Source organism: Pezoporus wallicus, unplaced genomic scaffold, assembly GCF_028554395.1.
Source record: "Pezoporus wallicus isolate ANWC-B61680 ecotype Strahan unplaced genomic scaffold, APGP_CSIRO_Pwel_v1 contig_1876, whole genome shotgun sequence".
Taxonomy (NCBI): domain Eukaryota; kingdom Metazoa; phylum Chordata; class Aves; order Psittaciformes; family Psittacidae; genus Pezoporus; species Pezoporus wallicus.
Window position 1 is genome coordinate 3,104,453 of NW_026638337.1, and position 21,651 is coordinate 3,126,103.

General features: G+C 35.3%; 1 protein-coding gene across 8 annotated transcripts in view; it reads left to right on the forward strand.

The window, feature by feature from the left end:
- The window catches only part of NBEA (neurobeachin), a 506,572-nt gene that overhangs the window by 317,164 nt on the left and 167,757 nt on the right, over nucleotides 1-21,651 (forward strand). For 7 of the 8 annotated variants that reach the window (XM_057410433.1, XM_057410439.1, XM_057410432.1 and 4 more), the window contains one exon: nucleotides 17,849-17,992. In XM_057410433.1, coding sequence (XP_057266416.1) covers nucleotides 17,849-17,992 — 144 coding nt within the window. Of the gene's footprint in view, nucleotides 1-17,848; nucleotides 17,993-20,251; nucleotides 20,291-21,651 lie in introns of all 8 variants that reach the window. The other variant, XM_057410438.1, reaches the window with a different exon arrangement.

Consider the following 21,651-nt stretch of genomic DNA (forward strand, 5'->3'; position numbering starts at 1 on the left):
GCAGAATTAAAACAAATCATTCTAACTTTGGACATGTATTAAAATTAACATCTGGAATTTTAAAACAGCATGCATTAAAGTTATAATTTCTGGATTCTATCTAGATGTACTTACTTTTGAGAGGCTTAAGCCTTTGGATTTTAATACTGAAACTTTCTAGCTGACCTTTCTCTGTAAGAAAGCATCCTTAACACTGATGATATTTTTATGCCTCTTGGTGTTACTAATGAGTTGAATAATTTATGAGGTTGTCATGTGAAATGGATTTGGTGCAGTTTGATGTACTTTTAGCCTCTGGTGTTGCAATGTGATTAACAAAGAGCTGGAGGCAGATTTTTTTCCACAGGCTTTAACTTTCATGGGGGGGGGGGGTGTGTTTATTAGATTTGTTTTGATAGTTCTGTTTGAAACAGTTTGGTAGTACAATGGTACAATGCCCCTAGCTTCCCAAACTAAGCATGATACCACACTACAGAAAGAAATTAAAGCATTTTGAAAAAATCATAGTGCATAGTTTTCCAGTAGTAGTTTTGCTGGGTTTTTTCTGACCTCAGACATTTTGTTTGTGAGAAATAAACTATTCAACACAGCAAAATTTGTTGGGCTTTTGTTATATTAATAGCAATTTTTCGCCTTGACTGATACCTCTAGTACAAGTAAAGCTATTTTGAGCAACAGTAAAATAGTGGAAACATCTCACAAGTTTTTGTTATCTGCAATGACTGTCAGTTATCATTTAGGACTTTGTGCATAAATATCACAATGGAGGAATGTTTAGTCAAAGCCTAAGTCAGAAAGCTCCTCAGTGTCTACGATCAAAGGCATCAGCTTAAATAGGTCTGATCAGGCATTGCAGAAGAGGGCAGACAGTTTCAGCTGAGCAAAAATCACAGAGCAAAGATGACAAAATTAATCAGTCATTTCTTTGGCAGTAAATAATAAGATGTGCTGAGTACTGCAGATGAGAGAATCTCCAGATACCTTGGAGATGTGCCTGCATAACACCTGATTTATCTAAGCTTTTGCAGCCCTCAAAATATGACCTTGATAAATAAAAAAGTGTTCTACAGTCACTCTAGTATTAAATCAGAGTTGATGGTGGATGTATGGATACTGTAATTATATAATACTTGCAATCATCAAGGAACAGAAGAGTCTTGGAAATTAAAACTGTATCTATGATCTGTATGTTTGTTTTAGAGAAATTACAACAAATGATAAATTCTACCTTAAAAAGATTATTTAAAAAAGGTTATAATTTTAGCTGATATGTGACTACTTCCTGTAGGAAACATTTTGTATAATCTATTGGAAAACAATATTGTATAATCTATTGGAAAACAATATTCTCTCAAAAAATGTCTACTACAGGGCAAGTGACTGAAGCTTCCATTTGACTACAGTCTGTTAGTCAGCTGTTGTGTCTGATGTTCAGATGTCTGGTTTTGATAAAATATAATATACATACATATATGTATGCGTGTGTGCATCTACGGACACACATATACACGTATATGTGTTTGAAGTGTCTGATAAGTAAAAAATATTGCAGTGAGAAATTGTAACATATTTATATGGCTATATACAAGTGTTTAAAAAATTACAGCTTATTCCTATGGTTAAGCTGTACTTTGAAACTGTAGGTACATCCAAGTCATAGCAGCTTTTACAGGAGATGTACTGGAGAAATTTTGCCTTTGGATTAGTCTCCTCCATTTCTAAGATTTGGTATAAGGCATTGGATTTGTCTGTAATCTGTTAAAATGACTTTCATATCTAGATTTAAAATTCAAGCATAATTGGTTCAGCATTGCATCATCTGCTGCACCCTTTTGTTTTAGTTAAATTCTCACTTAAATGGAAATATAGATTAATTTCTTCCTTTTGTGAAGCTGAAGGGATACTACTTCCTGCAGTATCAAAATGCAGGCTATAATGGGATTTTGAACTATCTGGAAACTTTACTTAGCAGAGTTTTAATTTTATAGTGTCAATGGATTTTAAACAGTTTTTATTTGAAGTTTAGATAACATTTCAATGTAATTGATTAAACTGTAGACTGAAAAGAAAGAAAAATGGATTGTATAAAACATTATAAACTCTACTTCCCCAAATTTTGCTACCAATAAATGCATGACATATGCAGATATGACCCAGTAATTCTGTACATGTGGTGAAAGAACTGTCTGTTCCAGTTAATCACCTTAACAGTTTGCAGTCATTGGAGATTAGTATAGATGAGACACTACTGTACCACCCTGCCAGTGAGACAGAATACTTCTCAACAAAGGTCATCTGAAGAGCAAAATAGTTAATCTATTAAGCTTTGGTCCTTCAGTCTTTGAAGATTGTGGTTCACAAACCATTTGCACATATAGGGTGTCCAAGAAAGGCCACATTTTCTAGTCTACACTGGAGGAAATAAACATGAATAACTCTTTGCCCATGTTCTAAACATATGTATGTTAGCTGGTCAAATATTTCTAGTGTCTGTGCTCAAGAATATTTGGGCTTTAAGCCGATTATCTTTACAGATCCTGAATGCTTAGAATGAAAAAGAAAATAAAGAAAAATAGAAAAAAACAAAACTATAAAAGAAAAAAAGCCTTCATAATGCTTCATTATATAATGTATAATACGTTCAAGTTTTGAAACAAAGCTGTAGCTATGTCTTACATGTGCAATATGGCAATTGCTTTTGATCTTGCATATTTGAAGTTACTCATTCCATTATGCATTTGGACATCTAATTAGCAACTTTATTTCAAGAGTGGTCCTAGCTGAAGCAGACTGTATATCGCCCCTTCAGGGACTTGTCATTAGTGCTTTGAGTTTCAGCAAATGTTGTGCATGGTCATCATCAGGAATATGGTTTCATTATATAAACAATTAAAAAACATCAGGTTTTGAAATCTGAAATGTGCAAATCTGAAATCTGCTTTCATAAAAGCAGCTGGATTTTGATAGACTTTCAAAGAATTGGAGGCATGATTCCTTCAGGCTGCTGAAGGATTTCTATTCACCGACCATTTAGCTTCAGGTAACCACTACCTTGCCTGGGTTCCCTGCTATGAAACTGGAAGTCTGAAATCCATGGCAACCCGTACTCAAGTCAGAGGCTGTCTTCAGAACAGGGACTCTGGGTGTTCCTAAAGAAAGATTCAATTTTTGAGGGTCCTCAGTATTAAAGAAAAGTGTAGCAAGATGGACTTTCAGTAACTGTAACTCTAAACGATAAAGCAAACCTTCAGTGTTGAGAAGTCCAGAGCAGTTGATTCCCGCAGCTCTTGACTTCCATCTCCTGAACTGCTGAGCTTCCTGCCTACTTCAGCCAGTCTTAGAACACAATGGAGGCAGGAGACTCCAGAGAAACTGGTAAGAAGATCGCTTAATTTGGCATGCATCAAATGTTGTTCCAGAAAGCTAAGTCAGTTTTGCAAACTCAACATTTTCAGATGATAGACATTTAAAGAAATAAAAGTGTCCCATGGACTGAAGATATCAGTTTCATCTCTCTTCAGAAGCTTTGCTGTAAAATCAAACACCTTAATCTAGGAAGTCTGAATTCCCACCTAAAAGCTAGTCTTCATTTCCAGACATCCTGAATTTGGGTTTCTACACTTTGATATATTAGGTTCTTGGCACTAACGGCATTGCTGACAACCTAGAGGTCTTTTTTGTTTGTGAAAGTGCCACCATTGTTTCCAGTAATTTCAAGATTGTGAAATAAACTCTGCATAAATTGTATATATCTAACAGCATTCATTTACTTCTCAGCTTCATAATGTCCTCTAACTTCATTATCTTCACCCTATCTTTTGTCTGTGCATATTGAATATGCCTACCATATTTCCCAAACTGTTTCAACAAAACCAATTGCAGATATATCTTTAAGAAAGCAGCATTTTTTAGTAACTAATGCAGAACTGAAAGCAAATTGAAGAAAACTGATAGAGACCGAATCATTACCTGTAAGAGTTTTGCTAGCAGGCCCACTGGGTGCATAAAACCCAGTTACTTTGCTAGGTGTATCTGCAGTGAGAGCATTCTGGATGTAAGAGATTAAAGACCTAATTTAGCTTTCAGTTCTGTCTATGAAATACTGCTTTCTATACTATATCTATATGAACAGATTTGCTGTCATAGTTGAGTTTGTAGATCTTTCTGTAGGCTTCTTTTACTTCTAAACTGATCAGATACTATTTAGATAGTCCTTGTTTAGCTCAGGGGGAAGGCTCAAGAGGGCCATCTAGTTGTGTGTAAATATCTCTTGGGAGAGAATGAAGAAGATGGTGTCAGACTTCTCTCCCTAGTGACAGGACTGTAGGCAACAGACACAAACAGAAATACAGAACATTCTATTTAAACGTAAATTGAAACTTTTTTTTTTTTCCCTGTAATGGCAGTCAAACAATGGAACAGGTTGTCCAGAGAAGTTGAATAGCCTCAATCATCAGAAATATCAAAAACCCAGCTTGCCAAGGTCCTTGGCAGCCTGCTTTAACTGACCCTGCTTTGGGCAGAGGATTGAACTAGACAATCTCCAGAGGTGCTTTCTAGCCTCAGAGTTTCTGTGATTCTTATAATGGAGCCAGAGCTTAAAGTAGACAATTGCCAGAACTTTTTAAAACTCTAGATTATTTGTATCTTGATGTTCAAGATTGATTTTATGTAATTTCTCGTGAGCTTAAAAATAGAGCAGAAAAATTTGATTAATACTAGAAATGCAATCCATGACAAGTTACTTTAATATTCATAAATTTTTTTTGAGACATGCAGATTTACATATCATATCATTGCAGAATTACTGAGGTTGGAAGTGACCTGCTCAAGCAAGACCGCCTACAGCAGGTTATCTAGGTCTCCAGAAAGCTTTAACTACCACCAAGGGTGGAGACTCCACAGCCTCCCTGAGCAACCTATGCCAGTGGATGGTCACCATCAGTCAGAAAGTGTTTCCTAATGTTCAGAGGGAACCTCCTCTTTTCACTTTTCCCCCATTTCTTCTTGCCCTGTCACTGAAAGGAGCCTGGCTCTATCCTCATTGCACCCTCCCTTCAGGTACTTACAGTACTGGTAAGATCTCCCCTGAGCTTTCTCTTCTCCAGGCTGAATAGTCCCAGCTCTCTCGGCCTTTCCTCATATGAGAGGTGCTTCAGTCCTTCATCATCTTCATGGCCCTTTGCTGGACTCTCTGATGTGTCCATATCTCTCTTGTATTCAGAAGCCCAGAACTTGACACAGCATTCCAGGTGTGGCCTCACCAGTGCTCAGTAGATCATCTGTATCAGCCTGTTGTCAATGCTTTGCTTAATGCAGCCCACGATACCATTAACCTTTGCATCAGGAGCACACTGGTGTTTCATGTCCCACTTGCTGTCCACCAGGACCCGCAGGTGCTTTTTTACAGAGCTGCTTTTCATCTGGGTAGCCCCAGTATATACTGGCACCTGCATCTTGAACACTGCCAGGGATGGCGCATTCACAGCTTCCTTGGACAACCGATTCCAGTCCCTCACCACTCTCACAGTAAAGAATTTCTTCCTTATATCTAACCTAATTCTCCCCTGTCTAAGTTAGCTCAGTATATGAGCTAACTTGCACACTGTGAAATCTCCAGTGTATTCTGAATTAGTTTATATTCAAACTGTGTGCCTGAAGAAGTCACAAAAATCTGTGTGGTTTTCTAAGTATAACAATTTAAGATTTGCATCTACAGCCTTATAATTGTAGCCCAACAGTGCCATCCACTGCTTCTCCAAATAAACTTCCAAACATTTCATCCTCATAGGGTTATAGGGAAAATATGACAATTGTGTCATCTTAATATTTTACATGGTAATTGTCAGATACAGATGAAAATGAAATTTGTTTAGAGAAAGTCCAGGAATAAAATCCTACAACAGGTATTACTTGGAGGATCTGCAAAACAAAATCCTAATCATGAGAATAATTAAATCTGAAATACTAGATTTAATTTGGTCTTTCTAGTACTTCTTAGCCCTGCCCCCCCCCCCCCAATTGTAAGTATATTCTCATTAAATATATCTACTGTTATGATAATTCTCATTCTTATAACTCGTAATATAATGGAAGACACCTTCAAGGTGTAAACTGTAATGGAGTACTGCACACTACTGTCCTGAGTTGTATCGAGCACTCAGTGTCTGACCTTCTGCTGTTTGGCTAGGTGAGAAAAATGAGTTACAATTGCATCCCAACAGTCTTTTGCAGTCTCTAAATGTCTGCTCCCTGTTATATGCTATTTCTAGCATAGGAATTTCTATAGCAGCTTTATAATAAGTTTTAAGTACAGATTCATGAAGTAGTTGAATTTTTGTAATTATTTCCTCAAATCTTGAATGTCAGAATATTGATACTGACTCTTATTCAGGCTTTTCACAGAGCCAAATAGGATATGAAAACTTTTGTTTTCCTTCAAAACCTCTGTAATGGTTTCAAATGCCTTTCCTCTGAGATTTGCAGGTTAGCTGGCATGACCTGGATTTTAGCTACTGTTACAGGTCTGAGCTAATAGATTTTACTGTAGAACTTTCTGGCTTTTTACCAGCAGTTAACTACTTCTATTTCTTGCTTCTCCATCTGAAAGCCTATGACTTCAGAATGTTCTTGAAGTAATCAAATTGGCCTGCAAAACCATTCCTAAGACCTAAATATTGCAACCATTGCCAGTCTTAGAATTCTAGCTGCATTTTTCTCCTTTCACTGTTACATTGTCACATGAAAAGAATAAACAATATTGGTCTGTTCTGCAAAATTAATGTACTTACTGAAACCCGTAAATTACTATGGTGTGAAATGTTTTCAAACCCACATGAAGGGTGTATTTGTTCTATTAATTCAGTTCTATTGTTAATTGACAAAGAAGTAGAAGTTACTGACCCATGTATATTCAGTGCATCTCAGAAGCATTTTGGAAGAACATTCTTTCAGTGAAAGTCTAATAATAGTCCTTCGGGACACCTTTCACAGATGGGTGAATGTAGCTCTTGGGACTCAGGTTTCACTGTGTGCTTTTCTTACCTCCTATTTTCTGTGGTTTAAGACTCCATATTAAGGAGTAACAGCACTATAAAACATCTTTGGCTGGTTAAAAGTGCAAAAATAGTCTGGTTTTACATTTTCTCCACTGTTCTTATTCCTGATGTCTGTTCGACTGCAGGTCTCTGTTCTCCATTTTGTATATGAGTAAGTGAAAATATATATATTTTTTTTACGTGAAACAAATATTTAGTAACACGCATAACTGAGTAAAGAAGCCAAAGCTGGATGACACAGGTCTAAAAATGCAAGGTGAAGTTCCATTTCTGCCTCTATGGAGGATGGTGTTTAATGAAGACCTGGCTGGGACAGCCTGCCAAGCACATGTCTGGAATGGAGAGCCATTAGTTCATAGTACAGATTTTAAAAGACTTTCTGGCAGCCAGTAGGAGGCATGACAGGCTTTCAGGCAATGGGCTCAGGTTCTGAGAGCCTCTGGGATATTTGCAAGGTAAAGATTAAGTCGACAGGGTCAGATTGCAAGAATCTTGGATATAGGTGACTCCTTGTCTCTCACAAAGCAAATGGAACCCGTATGTCCAGATTACAAAAATAAATTAATTCATTTTCAGCGACAATATATATTTTAATATGCCTAAGTATTTTTACTGATCTTTTTACATTGCGCTACTTTACATTTATCACAGAAAATCTATTTCTATTATATCACATTAAAATTATCATAGAGGTTTTATGTAAATAGTAAGACTTGGACACAAAAAACAAAGACTTATGTATGTGTGCCCTAGCTATTCCGTATCACTACAAGTACTGCGAGTTCTTCAATACCACTAATTTTATTTTACTCATTTTATACTGTTTGCTTTAAAACACACACAAAAAAGTACCATTGTAGTGAAACCAACTGGAAAGTTTTATGAGTTTCAGCATTGTGCAAGGTACAGGTAGGGAAGCAGAAACATCTGGTGAAAGCACCATATTAAAACCTAAATACATTTTATGGAAAAGTTCTCAAATATACCACTAACCACCATGACAAGGAAGAGACACCTTGTTAAGATTTTTATCAGCCAGCATGTTATACACATTTCCAGTTACATACTTAATTTTGTTTTCCACATCATGTATGCTACATCATTACATGACTTTTTTCTTATCCCTGTTGTATGCCTAAAGAGTTTATCTGCCAACTTATTTGTGTAAAGCCCTGAACATCACCTACAACAGATAAACTTTCCCAGCTCAAAGAACTATGCTTGATGCATGTAGAGTGTTTTTATTGGTGTCTCTTTTGCCATACAGCACCAGTCATTCAATCCTGTGCCCTTAAAAAAGGTGATCATGTTGCCTAAATAGCATCTCAGTTCCAGTCTGAATGGAAAATAGTGTTGCTAGTGCTTGCAAATTTAACATAGACATAGACATTTTACAGTTATCCCTGCAGTTGAGGGAAGGTTTGCATTCTCTTACAATCTTTATGAAGCAGAATCAAAGACATCAAAGGCCTCACGTGGCAGTTTAATGGAAAGTGAAATAAAATACTGCTTTCCTTTTTTTCTTTACTGCTGACTGCTGCTAAGATTTCTGTGAGTTAGCTCTCCTTAATACTCATGCAGGCTTTCTACCTGGGGCAGTGGTTACCATTTACCTATTTCAGAGGCAAAAATGTGAAAATCTTCTTGATTATCTCATTGAGCTGTTTCAATAATAGGCCCTCAGAATCTACTTTATCTCAGTGATATTTTGTGTACCGCTACTATTTCACTTTTCATCTGCATGAAACAAAGATGTTTTATAACTGCAGATACAGTTTTAAAAAATAAACAACAAAAGCAGAGTAAAATTCTGTCCTAAATCACGTAAATAGTGAAGATTTGATTTTAATTGCATAGATAATTGCTCTCTAAATAGATATTTTTATAGATAATTGCTATTGATAGATAATTACTATGTCAAAGGAACTTTGTTTACAGAAGCCTGGCTCAAATAGAAGCGCTGTCGCTACTAGTGCATAGACCCTTAATAGCACTAAGAGTTAAACACAAATATCCCAGTGTTAGGTCCACACTGCTGCCTCACAAATGTGTATATCCTGTGGGTGCTGCCCTTTGTCTAGTGTTGCTGTAGGCATTGATCTACACAAAAATAGAAAGTTTTTCCCACCAGTTACTGTTGCTCCTGAAGTGAAAATTATGTATGCCAGTTTTAAAGATGCACTGATCTGAGGGAGAGCGAAATTAAATTTGTGCACAGTAAAAGACAAAGTACTGTCAAGTAAATCTAGATGTTCTAACGACAGTATTATATTGGCAAATTTATTATTTATATATAATGGGACAATCCTTTTAAGAAACAGTTAAAGGAGACATTATGTCATGTATAGGAGATTTTTTCTGTGTAAAGACTGCATAAGATGTTCCTTCTCTATGTCACAAAAGAGCAGAACTTCATTTAAAAAGATTACCGTTCTAGAAAGCAAAAATCATTTCAGATCTGTTGGCAAATGGGTTTCTCAAAGCACTGAGCATGAGCCGTTGAGGCGTTCTTCTGTAAATAAGTAGTCTCTATAGAAATTAAAACAGTTGCCTAACTATACTGGAATTACAATAGCTACTATAAAATAATTTTAAATTTACTCCCTACACCTTCATTCCCTGCACTAGAGAATTAATTTTTTAGCTGTCTATTATGTCTCTCTACAATGGCTGTTTCCAAAGAGCTGATCTTGTTTGGATCTGATAGCAAAAGCTTAAGTGGTGAGGGGCAAAATTTTCTTCTAGCAAAGACATAATCGACCAATCTTTGGCCACAGAGAAGGAGAGCTAAGAAATTAGGAGACAGACCAGAGTATTAGACATATATCTTTCTTTTGAAAAAAAAATATAGGAGTTTGGACCAGTCTCATGAGTTGAAGGCTCTAATTTTTAAATGTTAGGTAAAGAGTTAGAAGTGTTAATGTAGAACACCCCAGTACAGGAGCTAAGATCACATTTCTCACATGCCACTGCATTGCTATTGAGCTGCTAGCATGCACCAAGCATTTTTATTTCCAGAGAGCATATAATTTCTTCCCAAGTCTTTATTGTCATTAGCCTTTTCAGATAAAGTGTTTTTGTGAGCAGGAAGCAAAATTGAGGCTAGCATATGTGGGCTCAATTCCTTGGGGTGGAGTGTGCCTCTTTAGAAGTCCAACAACTTTGATCCTGTCTTTAAGCTCCGCCAGCAGCTAGAGTCAGAACATGGCTTTTCCTGGAGAATGTGTGCTTGGGTTAGGCATTTCAAACTCTGAATTAATTTAAAACTTTCCAGACGTAATCCAGACCTGAATGTTAAGACATTATCTATTCTTCACTTATATGTTATCTTAAAAGCGCTTTATCAGGTGCTGTTTCAAAAGCACAGAATACATTGTTTAGCAGATTTATTTCATTATTTCATTATCATGCCATACATATTTAAATTCAATAACCTTTTGCTTCTTACCTTATTAATTACATTTTTCTGTTGAAATAGTTCTATTACCCTCTTCTGTGGCCTGCCTTAAGAAACCTTTGCTTATATGTGGATATTTTGAATTAAGGACAAATGAAATTCCTTTTTGCTGTCAAAACCAAATTGTGAAAACGCATTGCACAGCTTTTAAAATCAGTACACTCTATTAGCAGACCTGTCAATATAAAAAGTGCATTCCATTTCCACCTCTTGCTCTAATAACCTTTTCTATGTTACTCAGAGGCAGTTCATATAATCAGAGTATATTGTCAGCTTACTGGAGTTGGGGAAGCATGAAATGAAAATTGCGTTAATATTGATCCAGTTCTCTTACTTGCAAGTGTCCTTGATGTCCTTTCCACTGAGCAATAACTGTTGGTGTGATGTAGTTATTTTCCTCTCAGCTATTACTGTACTTCTGTAAAATAGCTGGAAATACAGTTAGGAAAATTTTATTGCTCTTGATTATTTTTCTTGTGTATCATCTTTGCCTGTTTAAATGATCCACAGTGTATCAGAGAACTGGTTTCTTTCTGCAATTTATCAAACTACAGTATGCACCGAGAGGCTGCATCTCAAACTGACAGGGATTTGTAAAGGTCAGCAGTCATGAAATATGAATCCATTCTTGTGTGTACAACTTACAGTGGCAAGCTACATCTTAATCCAAATATAAACATTTGAGTGTTTTAAATTCCCATTAGAAGGACTACTTCTGGTTCCAGTCAGAATGAAGACTGCTCTTCAGGAACCTGAAATGCCTTGTAACGTTTGATGGCTATTTATAGTCGGTGCTGAATTAGTGCAGGATCCTTTCTCATATGTTCAGAATATCTGAAATCTCAAATAAATATAATGCTAATAGTGACTACTTCTAAAAATCAATTTTGTAACCACTCTGTTCTCCTATCTGTAAACTAAAAAAATAACAAATGCCCAACATGGTAACTTTATTTTTATGTAGGACATTTTACATAAATATACAATACTTTAACTACAAGCACTTATTGTTTTAAAAGCCCTCAGCCTTATCTGAGAATTGTGTTTGTTTCGGTCTTGCCCTTATTGTCTCCTCATTGGTATAGTTTATGTCAGTCTCATTTTTACAATGTATAACTCCTGATAATTTTTAATATGAAAACATACACAACAGTATTTATTTACAAATGACTCATATAAAGAAGATCATTTGGTCAGATATTAGGTATCAAAATTTGAGAAAAAAATTTATGGAATGTCTATGATTAAATTTTAAGGTATTTATTATAGAAAACTGAAATATGATTTGGTTTTACTTTACATGGAGTGATTTCCAAAACAAATGTGTGCAATTTTTACTTTCTATTTAATTTTCATAGACTTTTCTAGAATTCATAGATTTTTTTCTCCCTCATTTCTTCAAAGATCCTTAATAATGAAAATATTATTTAGATTCCTCTGGCTTTTATTAAATCTGTTAAAACCAGCCTTTCTTTAATAACAGTCACTTCTCTCATTCTCTAGGGAAACTTAATTATATGCCAGTCAAAGCTGCTGGTTCCAGAAACACATAGCAATTTAAATAACAACTCTAGCAGACACAGGTGGGGACAGTTCATCAAGGTATGCCAGCCCCGGTCTGCTACTCAAAGCCAGAAGGCCTTCTTCTGAGCAGACTCAGGGATACCTGATGTGTGTTTCCCATGGAGCAAATGCAGTCCCAGGAGGGCTGGCTCTGTATCCCTGCAGAAAGATGCTAGGCTGGGGTGGAGTGGTCGCCATGTCGATGATTTAATCTTGCTGGGTTTTGTAGAGGTCAGTTTACAGACTCCCAAGCAGCTGCTCTCCATAACTGTGACTGCTGCAAGGGTCTGGTGCCTAATCAAGTTAGTAAAAATTAGCAATGAAAGCAGGGGTTTAAACTGTTGGAATATATAAAGCAGGAAGATTATCTAGCCAAACTTTTTCAAAGTATTTTCAACTATTAATAATGTTGGATGAATGAAAAAGTAGGAAATAGTGTTGCATTCTAATTCTGTGCACACATCATCTTAGTTATTTCTGTGAAAGTTTCTTTGATAAACAATCACCCCAAGGAAAAGCTTAGTTCTTTCAAACTGTTGATAAATTCTGTTTTACCTGCAATATAATTTCATGGTTCATATCATGACCTATCAGGTAGCCTCTTGTGAGGAACTAATTCTGAATTCCTTTATTTAATAAAATATTAAAAACTACCTTACGTGATTAAAATCCAGCAACAAGAAGTGTTCTATAGAGCAGCACATACCAGTGATCTGCAAGGAGGAAAAAGCAACTTAATCCTTAAAAGTTTCTGAGGAGAGCTAAGCTTCACAAACACTGTACTTCAGCTGCTATAAAAGAGAGGTTTTAATTAAATGCAGCATTTTACTGTAAAGAGAACAGACTTTACTTATGTCAAAATGCTCCTTTAGAAGCCACATAAAACTGTAAAAGACAATATATGAAAAGGGTTCCTTATAGAAAAGAAGAACACCATCCCATGAAGCAGATTTCCAGATGTTTGGAAACATTAGAATTTCCTGTCAGTATATTTAGGTAACATTAAAATGAGGTTAACTTTCCATTCTGCCATCTCTCTTCAAAGATCAAAGAGCACTCACTGCATAAATTGCCTTATCGGTAATTCGTTGAAGTAAACTATGGAAACAACTTTATAAGAAGCAGTAGTCTCCTTTTGTTAGTTACAGTATTACCAAGAAAACTTTCCTTAAAATTAACCGTATTTTTTACCTCATTTTATACTAAATACAGAGAGAAAAAAATTTAAAACACTATATTTGAATATATAATAAACAGATAGAAGTAAATAGTGAACTGGAAACTCCCTGTGCTCAACCAAATTGTAGTATTTAGTGTATGACCTAATAAGATAAGCATACATAAACATGAATGTAATCAAAAATATGTTATGTTTGTACTGCTAATTTAAAAATTTTATTTAGGGATAGTTTTTGTGACTCTGGACACTTACAGTGTTGTTACAATTTAGACTGAATCCCTAGAACCTGTTGCGACCTACAAAACACCACAGGAAATTTATTGACTTAATTGAAAATAGGCAAAAATTCAGATGTTACAATAACAATAACACACACCTCCAAATTGTTTAGATATTGTCCGTATTAAATAATCCTAGAGGCTGTAGCTTCAAAATAACATGAGATTCTTCAGTTCTTGGTAAATTATTAGGTTTTTATGGGGGTTTGGTATGTTTTTTTTTGTCTGCTTAACAATTTCTGTTTAAGAAAAAGTAATGCTACTGGAAGAGAGATTAGTAAATTCTTGACAATAGTGTATGATTTTACTGTGCAGCTCATATAACCTTTCAGAAATATAAAATACCTTCTTATGGAAGTAGGAGTTTTGTAGAGGAGTGGTGGTTGATTAATTTATTTAAAAGATGGGCTCTTTTCAGTTACCTTGAAGCTACTGCAGGAAGCCAGTTTTTAACATGCACATCTAAAAAAAAATTATCAAGGTGATAACAGGTAACAAAAGACATTTTTGTTGTTTTTTTTTTAATAGCTTATCTAATCTTATACGTACATTCTCTTCAAGTATCTTTGAGACAGAGCCTTCCAGTTTCAAGAAATTAGAAAGCATCAACTTCATTTGGACTTCAGTATGAGCCAAGTGACTTATTTCCGTTGAATTATTTGCAAAATTAAGAAATATTTAGCTGCTTTTTTCAAGGCTTCTCTCCAAATCCCGGTCTAGAAAAATATCCCTTGAGAAGCAGCTTGATAAGGATAAGAACTGATAGCATCTGCAAATTCCAGACTGTATATTCCAATGTCAAAATGTTGCTTTCTTGAAATTATGTCTAGTTTCAATTTACTTTGTTCCTATTTTAATGGATTTGAAACATATTCTAATTAGACTTAGGAACTGACATTAGTACAATTCCATACCGTGTCTTTAAAATAGAAACTCCTTTTGTCCCAAAGAGTTTTAAATGGAATATCTGAAATGGATTTAATTTCATAGTCATTTTGCTGGGGCTTTGAAAAAAATGATTTTAGGTTTGATTATTTTTTTTTCCCAAACACACTGAAATATTAAGTATTCATTTATTCGTCTCTCCTTTTTATATCATTGTTAACAATACTAGACATAGTTTTATGTCATATAATTTTTTATTCAGTTTGTTGTCTGGTTTTAAAGAGACAACTTGTTTTTCTTTTTTTCTTATTTGGAAAGCTTCTCTTATTTTAAAACCTTTTTGAAGTCATCTTGAAATATAAAAATAGAACATCTGTGACAGATCTGTTTTGAATATATTTCACATTTCAGGATCCAGAAGGATCTGGTGGTCTGTGGTATTTGCTTGTTAATTTCTTGATGAATGGCTAGAAAGGCCACGAAGTGCATTCAGTACAGCACGTCTTCCGAAGATAGATGATCTCAAATAAATTCTATTCCCAATCAGTTTTTGATTTGTTAGGTGTTAAACCATTTCTTTGTAAGGACAGTGTTTACAAGCCTTGTAATGAGGCAGCCCTGTGAGACCTTACTCTTCTTGCTGTAATTTTGATAAATGGAACTCTAACTCATAAAGGATATAGTGATTGAAGGGCAACTCCAGGTCTCGTACACTTTCATTTAGATAAATGTTGGGTACAGTACAGCAAAACTGAGGTGCACTCAACAAAGTGATAAATTTAGACAACAGCCAAGCCAGAGCTTTTTTCCATCAAGACAAAGAAGTGCCATTTACTATATTTCTTTTAGATAAATGTATGTTTAATATTATAAGGCAGAATGGATTTTAGAAACATTTATCTTGTTGCTAATCTCCAAATTTGCTAAACTAATTTAATGCTTTCTACTCTACCACATTTCTTACATCAGTGTCTGGCAATATTTCTGTAATCTGGTAACTGGAACCCTCATCACGAGGGATTTAAAATACACTAAATTGCAGGTTCTTCTGATGCATTGTAAGTGTTGGTAATCATTTCAGGCTTGAACTTATTTTCCTTGTAATTTTAAAAATACATCTTCATGCATAAATAATTTTAAAAGGCTGTCACTAATCGGTTACTGCAGAAGCGTTGACTCTATGGTTACTTCAGATTAGTATTTCTGAAGTAACTCATTTGAAGATTATCACATTTTATAAAACTCTGAAACTTTTCTAACACTCACTGGAACTAGCAAAAAGGAAGAGAACAGTATTTTCATGCTTCCTTCCTCCCCCTTGCTAGTTAATCTAAGGCGCGGTCTCCTTCAGTGTCAAGTATTCACAGCAGGATCTATTACTTGTGTCAAATAATGCTAAACTCCCTGGAAGTAAACACAAGTGTAACAAGATCCTGATCTAACAAGTAAATACTCAGGACAATTCTGATATAACAAAATTGAAGGTCTGTTACAGCACATTACTCCTTTCTTTTTTTCCAAACTCCTGCATTTCTTGATCCTTTTTGTGAATTAGGAGGGGAAAAAAAAAGGAAGAAAAAAGAAAAAGGAAAAAGCCTTGGAAATAATACTTGATTGAATTTTAAATTAAGTAAATAATTAGGGTAGTAAGTAATAAGCTATACAAGTATGGTAATGAGCCTGATAACTGGACACAGCAAAACACAGTATACTAGTATATATTGATATTGTCTTAATTGCTGTCACTATCTGTATGGTCCTAATGGAAAGAGCAACAAACAGGAGAGATGCTGTTCTGTATTTTGGGCTTGGAGAAAAAAATGGGGGTTTGCTTACTTGTTTGTCTTTGCCTGCTTTATCGTTTCAGAAATAGAAATTGAGATAATAGCAATACTATATGAAAGGTTAATATTAGGCAATGCAAAACATGAGGTTGTCCTGGCCTGTAGTAGAGTCTGATATCCACCATGCTAGTAGTGATCTTCAGAGTAAAAACACTCATAGAAAAATATGCTTCCAGCATTTTTATTTATATATGACTCTGTGTTTGCAAACTAATTAGAAGACTCATCTAAGAGTAGGAGATAAAATTATAACACCTTCCCCACTGTTTGTAATAACAAGACTGCCTGACATTTCAGTGCCAATCCATGCATCTGTCTCCACTGATCTATCTACTTACTATATTCTTCTTACTTGTCCTGTATTAATACAAGGCCAGGAGTCTTACTGGGCTTCACTTCATCGTTTTACGTCTCCTATAATAGTATTCAATCATGTTTAAGTTCAGGCTTTGTAGAAGACAAGCAAAATCTACATGTGCCTGATTTTCCTCATATTTCACCCATCATTCTGTAGCTTAGTAGGAGGAAAAATTCCGAATTGTCATACAGAAAGGAGAGATTATGTTTGAGTTTTATTTCTTGGTTGGTAGAACTGGAGATACCCATACCTTATATGGTCCAAGGTGAAGATGCAGGGCTTTCTGTTTAGGAAAAAAACCAGAAAGCTTTCTTGCATAAGGCTGCTATGGGTCTGTGGTACTGAAAATAAAGCTAATGTCCTCTCCCCAGTTAAGAAGGAGACACTGAGCTGATGTCACAACAGGAACATGAAAGTTATTTATGATATGAAAGCTACTTATGATTCTGTCATTTGACCACACTATAATTAATTCATTATGATTAATTTTTTATATCATGAGAATGAACTCTGGCAAATGCTAGTAGGAATTTCCCAAAACCTAAGAAGGTTCCTGCTGTAAGGAGATGTCAGTCTGAGCAGAAGTCAGTTATAAGCAAGAAGGAAGGGTAAGACCTACCTGTGAAGTCCTTTGACATAGTTTCCACATGCCCATACACCAACATTTTTATTGTGCTCCTTAGAAACACACACACAGATGCACACAAAAGTTCCCTCACTGTGCTTGTCTTTTTTCAGTCTTTTCTGAATCTCTGCATAGCACACCTGGTATATTGAAATAAGCCTGCTTCGTCATCCTGTCCCTGCTATCTCTAAGATGCAAATGATGACAGATTTTGAATTTCTGAAAAGAATTCCTTTAATTTAGAGTAGGTGAATTGAGTTCTCAGAGGGCAGATTCAGGACACCGAAAAGGAACTCCTGCTGAATTTCTTGCAGATAGAAAACAAATGGAACAACACTGAACATAAAGTAAATAGCAATTATTAAAAGCAGTGTAAATAGCAATCATTAAAATCAGGAGAGTCTTTGTGAAAGTTTGTATCTTATTCAAGATATATTGTGAAAGACAGAATAAAGATGCATATTTTGTAAACCTTGATAAAGTTTTAGCAAATGTTCCTTTTTCAATAAAGATGATTTATATCTTATTACTACTTGACTGTGGTTGATTTATATTTAAAATATTATTCAGCTAAATTGACAACATTTGTAACTTTTTTAGGCACTGAAGAGGATGTAGTGAAGTCAAAGAAAACTTTCCGCAGTCAAGCTGTGGTAAATCAAAATGCAGAAACAGAGCTTATGCTGGAAGGAGATGATGATGCTGTTAGCCTGCTCCAAGAGAAGGAGATTGACAACCTTGCAGGTAATTATGCTTTTCATTACAACTGAGGTATGAGCCAAAAGGCTCTTTTAAACTTGTTGCTTCTTAAGCTTTGTGATTAGTGTCTTAATATTGACAGCTAAGTATATAATTACAGTATGAACAGATTCTTTGTGTTCTAGATTTAATATGATGTCCTAGTTCCATGAACTAGGGGAATTGATTACAAAGCATGTGCCTGTTGCCTAGTCTTTCAGCAGAGATGCGAGAAAGGGCAATACCGCAGTGCTTTTACTACTGCCTGCGACATATTGAAAATTCTGTAAAACAGCCGTGGAACGTCTCTTTTCTTTTGGTTAAAATGGAGATGAGGACTAATTCCACAACTCAGATTTTGTGAGTCAGAGAGCGGTTGTGTGCTTTGATGACCTTGATCCCAATTGACACACAGCTTGTGGAGAGAAACCTGAGCTCCTCCTGGCACCCACTTCTCTCAAGGGGTTAAGTGGCATCTCAACCCATCTGCCACAGCAAGGGAAAACGTTTCCTGTTGTAAGGTGCCACTAAGAAAGAAAAACTGTAACCAAGCTGTGAACTTCGTTAGCATATGAGCTGGGAATGAGTCCTTAGTATATATGTACTTGAGAGAGCCATTCTGGTCCTTTCTCCCTGAGTGAAGGTATACAGTGAGGTCTCAGTTTTATCCATCTTCTAACAGGGTTTGTTACAGCTTTGTCTTGAGGCAATACTTTCACGGGGAAGTAGTCTGGGAAGAAAGCACGTTGAAAGTTGAAAATTCAGTCTCTTCTCAGACAAGATAAAAATGTGAGAACTGTGAAATTCAGTATGATTTTTTTTTGGTTAATTTACTTAGGAATATATTTATTAAACTGGTCCACTAAGGGGAAGTTTTGTGATGTCTCAGAATTTTTTCTGCATAACTGAATTACTAAAATAGCCACTTTTGCTCCGGTACTTTCTTCTGATGCTGTAGTGAAAATTTGTAGCAAAGATAAGATTATAAATGAATGGTTAAAAAACAAAAAAAGGCAAAACAAAAAGTAAAAAACAAGTTAAAAAAGAAAAAAAGCCTACATGAAAGTTAGTCTCATGCTTTGAAACTAGAGCAGAGCAGAGGGAGCAAGTAAATGCTTTTATTTGGGAGCAACCTCCACTATATTATTATAATAGTTAATATGTCAATCTGCTTGCTTTTTCAATCTGCTGCTAACCATTGCTGAGACACTGTTGTCCTCAGTCAATAAAATAGTGCATCAAGCAGGACTATTACTGGAATAACTTGATCAATGTCCTGTTCACCTTTAAAAGGAAAAGACCTGCTTTGGATAAATTCTTAGAAGCACTGTTTCTTAGAACTGTGTTCTTAGAATAGTGCTTCCAACTAAGTATGCGTATAGTAGCTCTGACAGTTCTGAGCAGGTCTTGATAAAACCACACTGTCCATTCTTTTCTAATTCTAAACAGTTGCGTAGATACAATGTATGTGATCTGGAAATCTTTGAGGTATGTCAAGTTGTGGTATCTCAGAGCATCAGATACATCTAGTTACTGTTCAGAGTGAAATGACACCTTGGAATTTCTATACTCAGATATGCCTCCAATTTAACCTTAAAGCTTAAATCAATTTAAACCTGGTTTACAATGCTTTGGATTGTCTCAGTAAGGGATAGGAACTAAACAAAATCATTATAAACCAGGTTTCAATTGATTTAAGATTGCTCCCATTTAACTAAAACAATTTAATGTTGTTTATTCCATGAAACTCAGGCACCTTTTAAAAAGATGAGACCTTAGTTTTTAGAATTTTTTTAACTAAGAGAACATAAAGATTATGATATTTTAATTTGTGAAGCTAAAACTAAAAAAGGGAAAGTTTGAAACAGACTGAGACTGTTCATACAAAGTTATCTGAACATAGCTTTCTTTCAGAAACTCTATAGTTTTTCATCAACCATGTGGCACAAATCAATGTAAAGTTCACCTTGATAACTTACATATGGGATGGAGAATTTTTAAATAATTACAGTCTGAATATTTTTATTATATAACCTCAGTATTCCATGTGCTGCAAAGGCAGATTTCATTATATTAAGTAGCATTTTAATAAAATATAAAAATTAGATTCCATGTTATTATAGTCTTAGAATTATGACTTCTAAGTTTGCATGAAGATTTTTAACTAAAGCAGTATTTTAGCTGTCTTACAGTATGAGTTATCAGAAGATTTTGATATTGTTTTAGAATTTACATATTAAAATATTTTACATTTTTCTGTTTCAGTTTTAGCTCCTTTTCTTCCCAGACTGTTCACTTCAAGAGGCAAGTCACATCTCTGTTAGAACTAATAATTGAGATAGTCCAGTCAATTTTAACAGTTTTCTAATACATTTTGAACCTGTGGAGAATGCAATCAAATATGCTGTAGTCAATTGATGTTACTAACTCTTCTCCTTTTCCTCTCCTTTCCTATTTTTTAATGCTGCAATAGGGCTCTTAAATACTTACCTTTTCTCTTAAAAGCCTGAGAATGCATATTTTCTAACCGTTTGCCTACTGCTTAATAGATGATTTTTTTCCAAGTTAAATGTGGATGTATTCTAATATTGTAAGCTGATATTCTCAAAAGGAAATACATTTTAACAGATAATATTCTTTCCCCAAACTTTTTTAAGTACTGATTTTGCACTAAAATAAATCATTAAAAAAAAAAAAAAAAGAGAAAGAAAAAAGAATAATTGAACCACTCAGGTTTCATGTATTTTAGAAATACATTCTCTTCTCTTTGTTGTGAAGTTGCAGATGACTTGCTGAGAAATTTTTGTGTGCATCTGAGAATAGAATTTAGCCTAATGACATTTTTGAAAGATACATGTTCTGTAACTGGACCACATTTCATCTATTTTGTCATATGGCTGGTGGCATCAGCAAGTAGGTCCTAGCCAAACAAAGTATCCCTGAAGTCTTTTGCTGCTCTTTAATGAGTAGTTTCTAGAAAGAAAAAAGGAAATAAAAATAAGAGGATATGGGGCTTTGGGTTATTTTGGGAAGACAGAAAGCTTTGGCAGGCATCCGTCTGATTATTTGCATGGGCTCACTCAACTCAGAATCTGAGTTACTCGTAAGCCGTGGTGAATTACAATCTCACGACAGTCTTGCAAGAATAAATACATGTTGTGCACTCCATTATATGAGAAGATTGACCAACTCATCCAAATAAACCCAACGAAAGACACCAACTACCTTTAATGCGTCTTAGTCTTAATGTACAGAATCTTTTGTACATCTGTCTGTAGCTGGAAGGAAATCCCCCACCGTGCAAATGTGCCAGGAAGGTTTGAGTGAGATGCAGCTTCTCAGCACTGCTCTAAGTTTTAGCAACTCAACTCCAGTATAGAAATAATTCTAGAAAGCAGTACTGCTAAACAAGAGCTGATCTTCCATCCAAGCCAGAGTGGGTAGCTAGTCCAACTGGCACGAGCACTAAACATGTTAAACCCTCTATCTAGACATGATAGTACTAACTTACTGCCCTGTGCTAAGGAACACACCAGGTCCTGAGGATTTGACAGCTTATATTATTCTTAATGAGATATAAGACCTTTCACTTTCAGGTCATCTGTTTGAAGTCCAGACAAGACTGGTGGTAACCAAACATTATCAACATGTTTTTTGGCCTATGC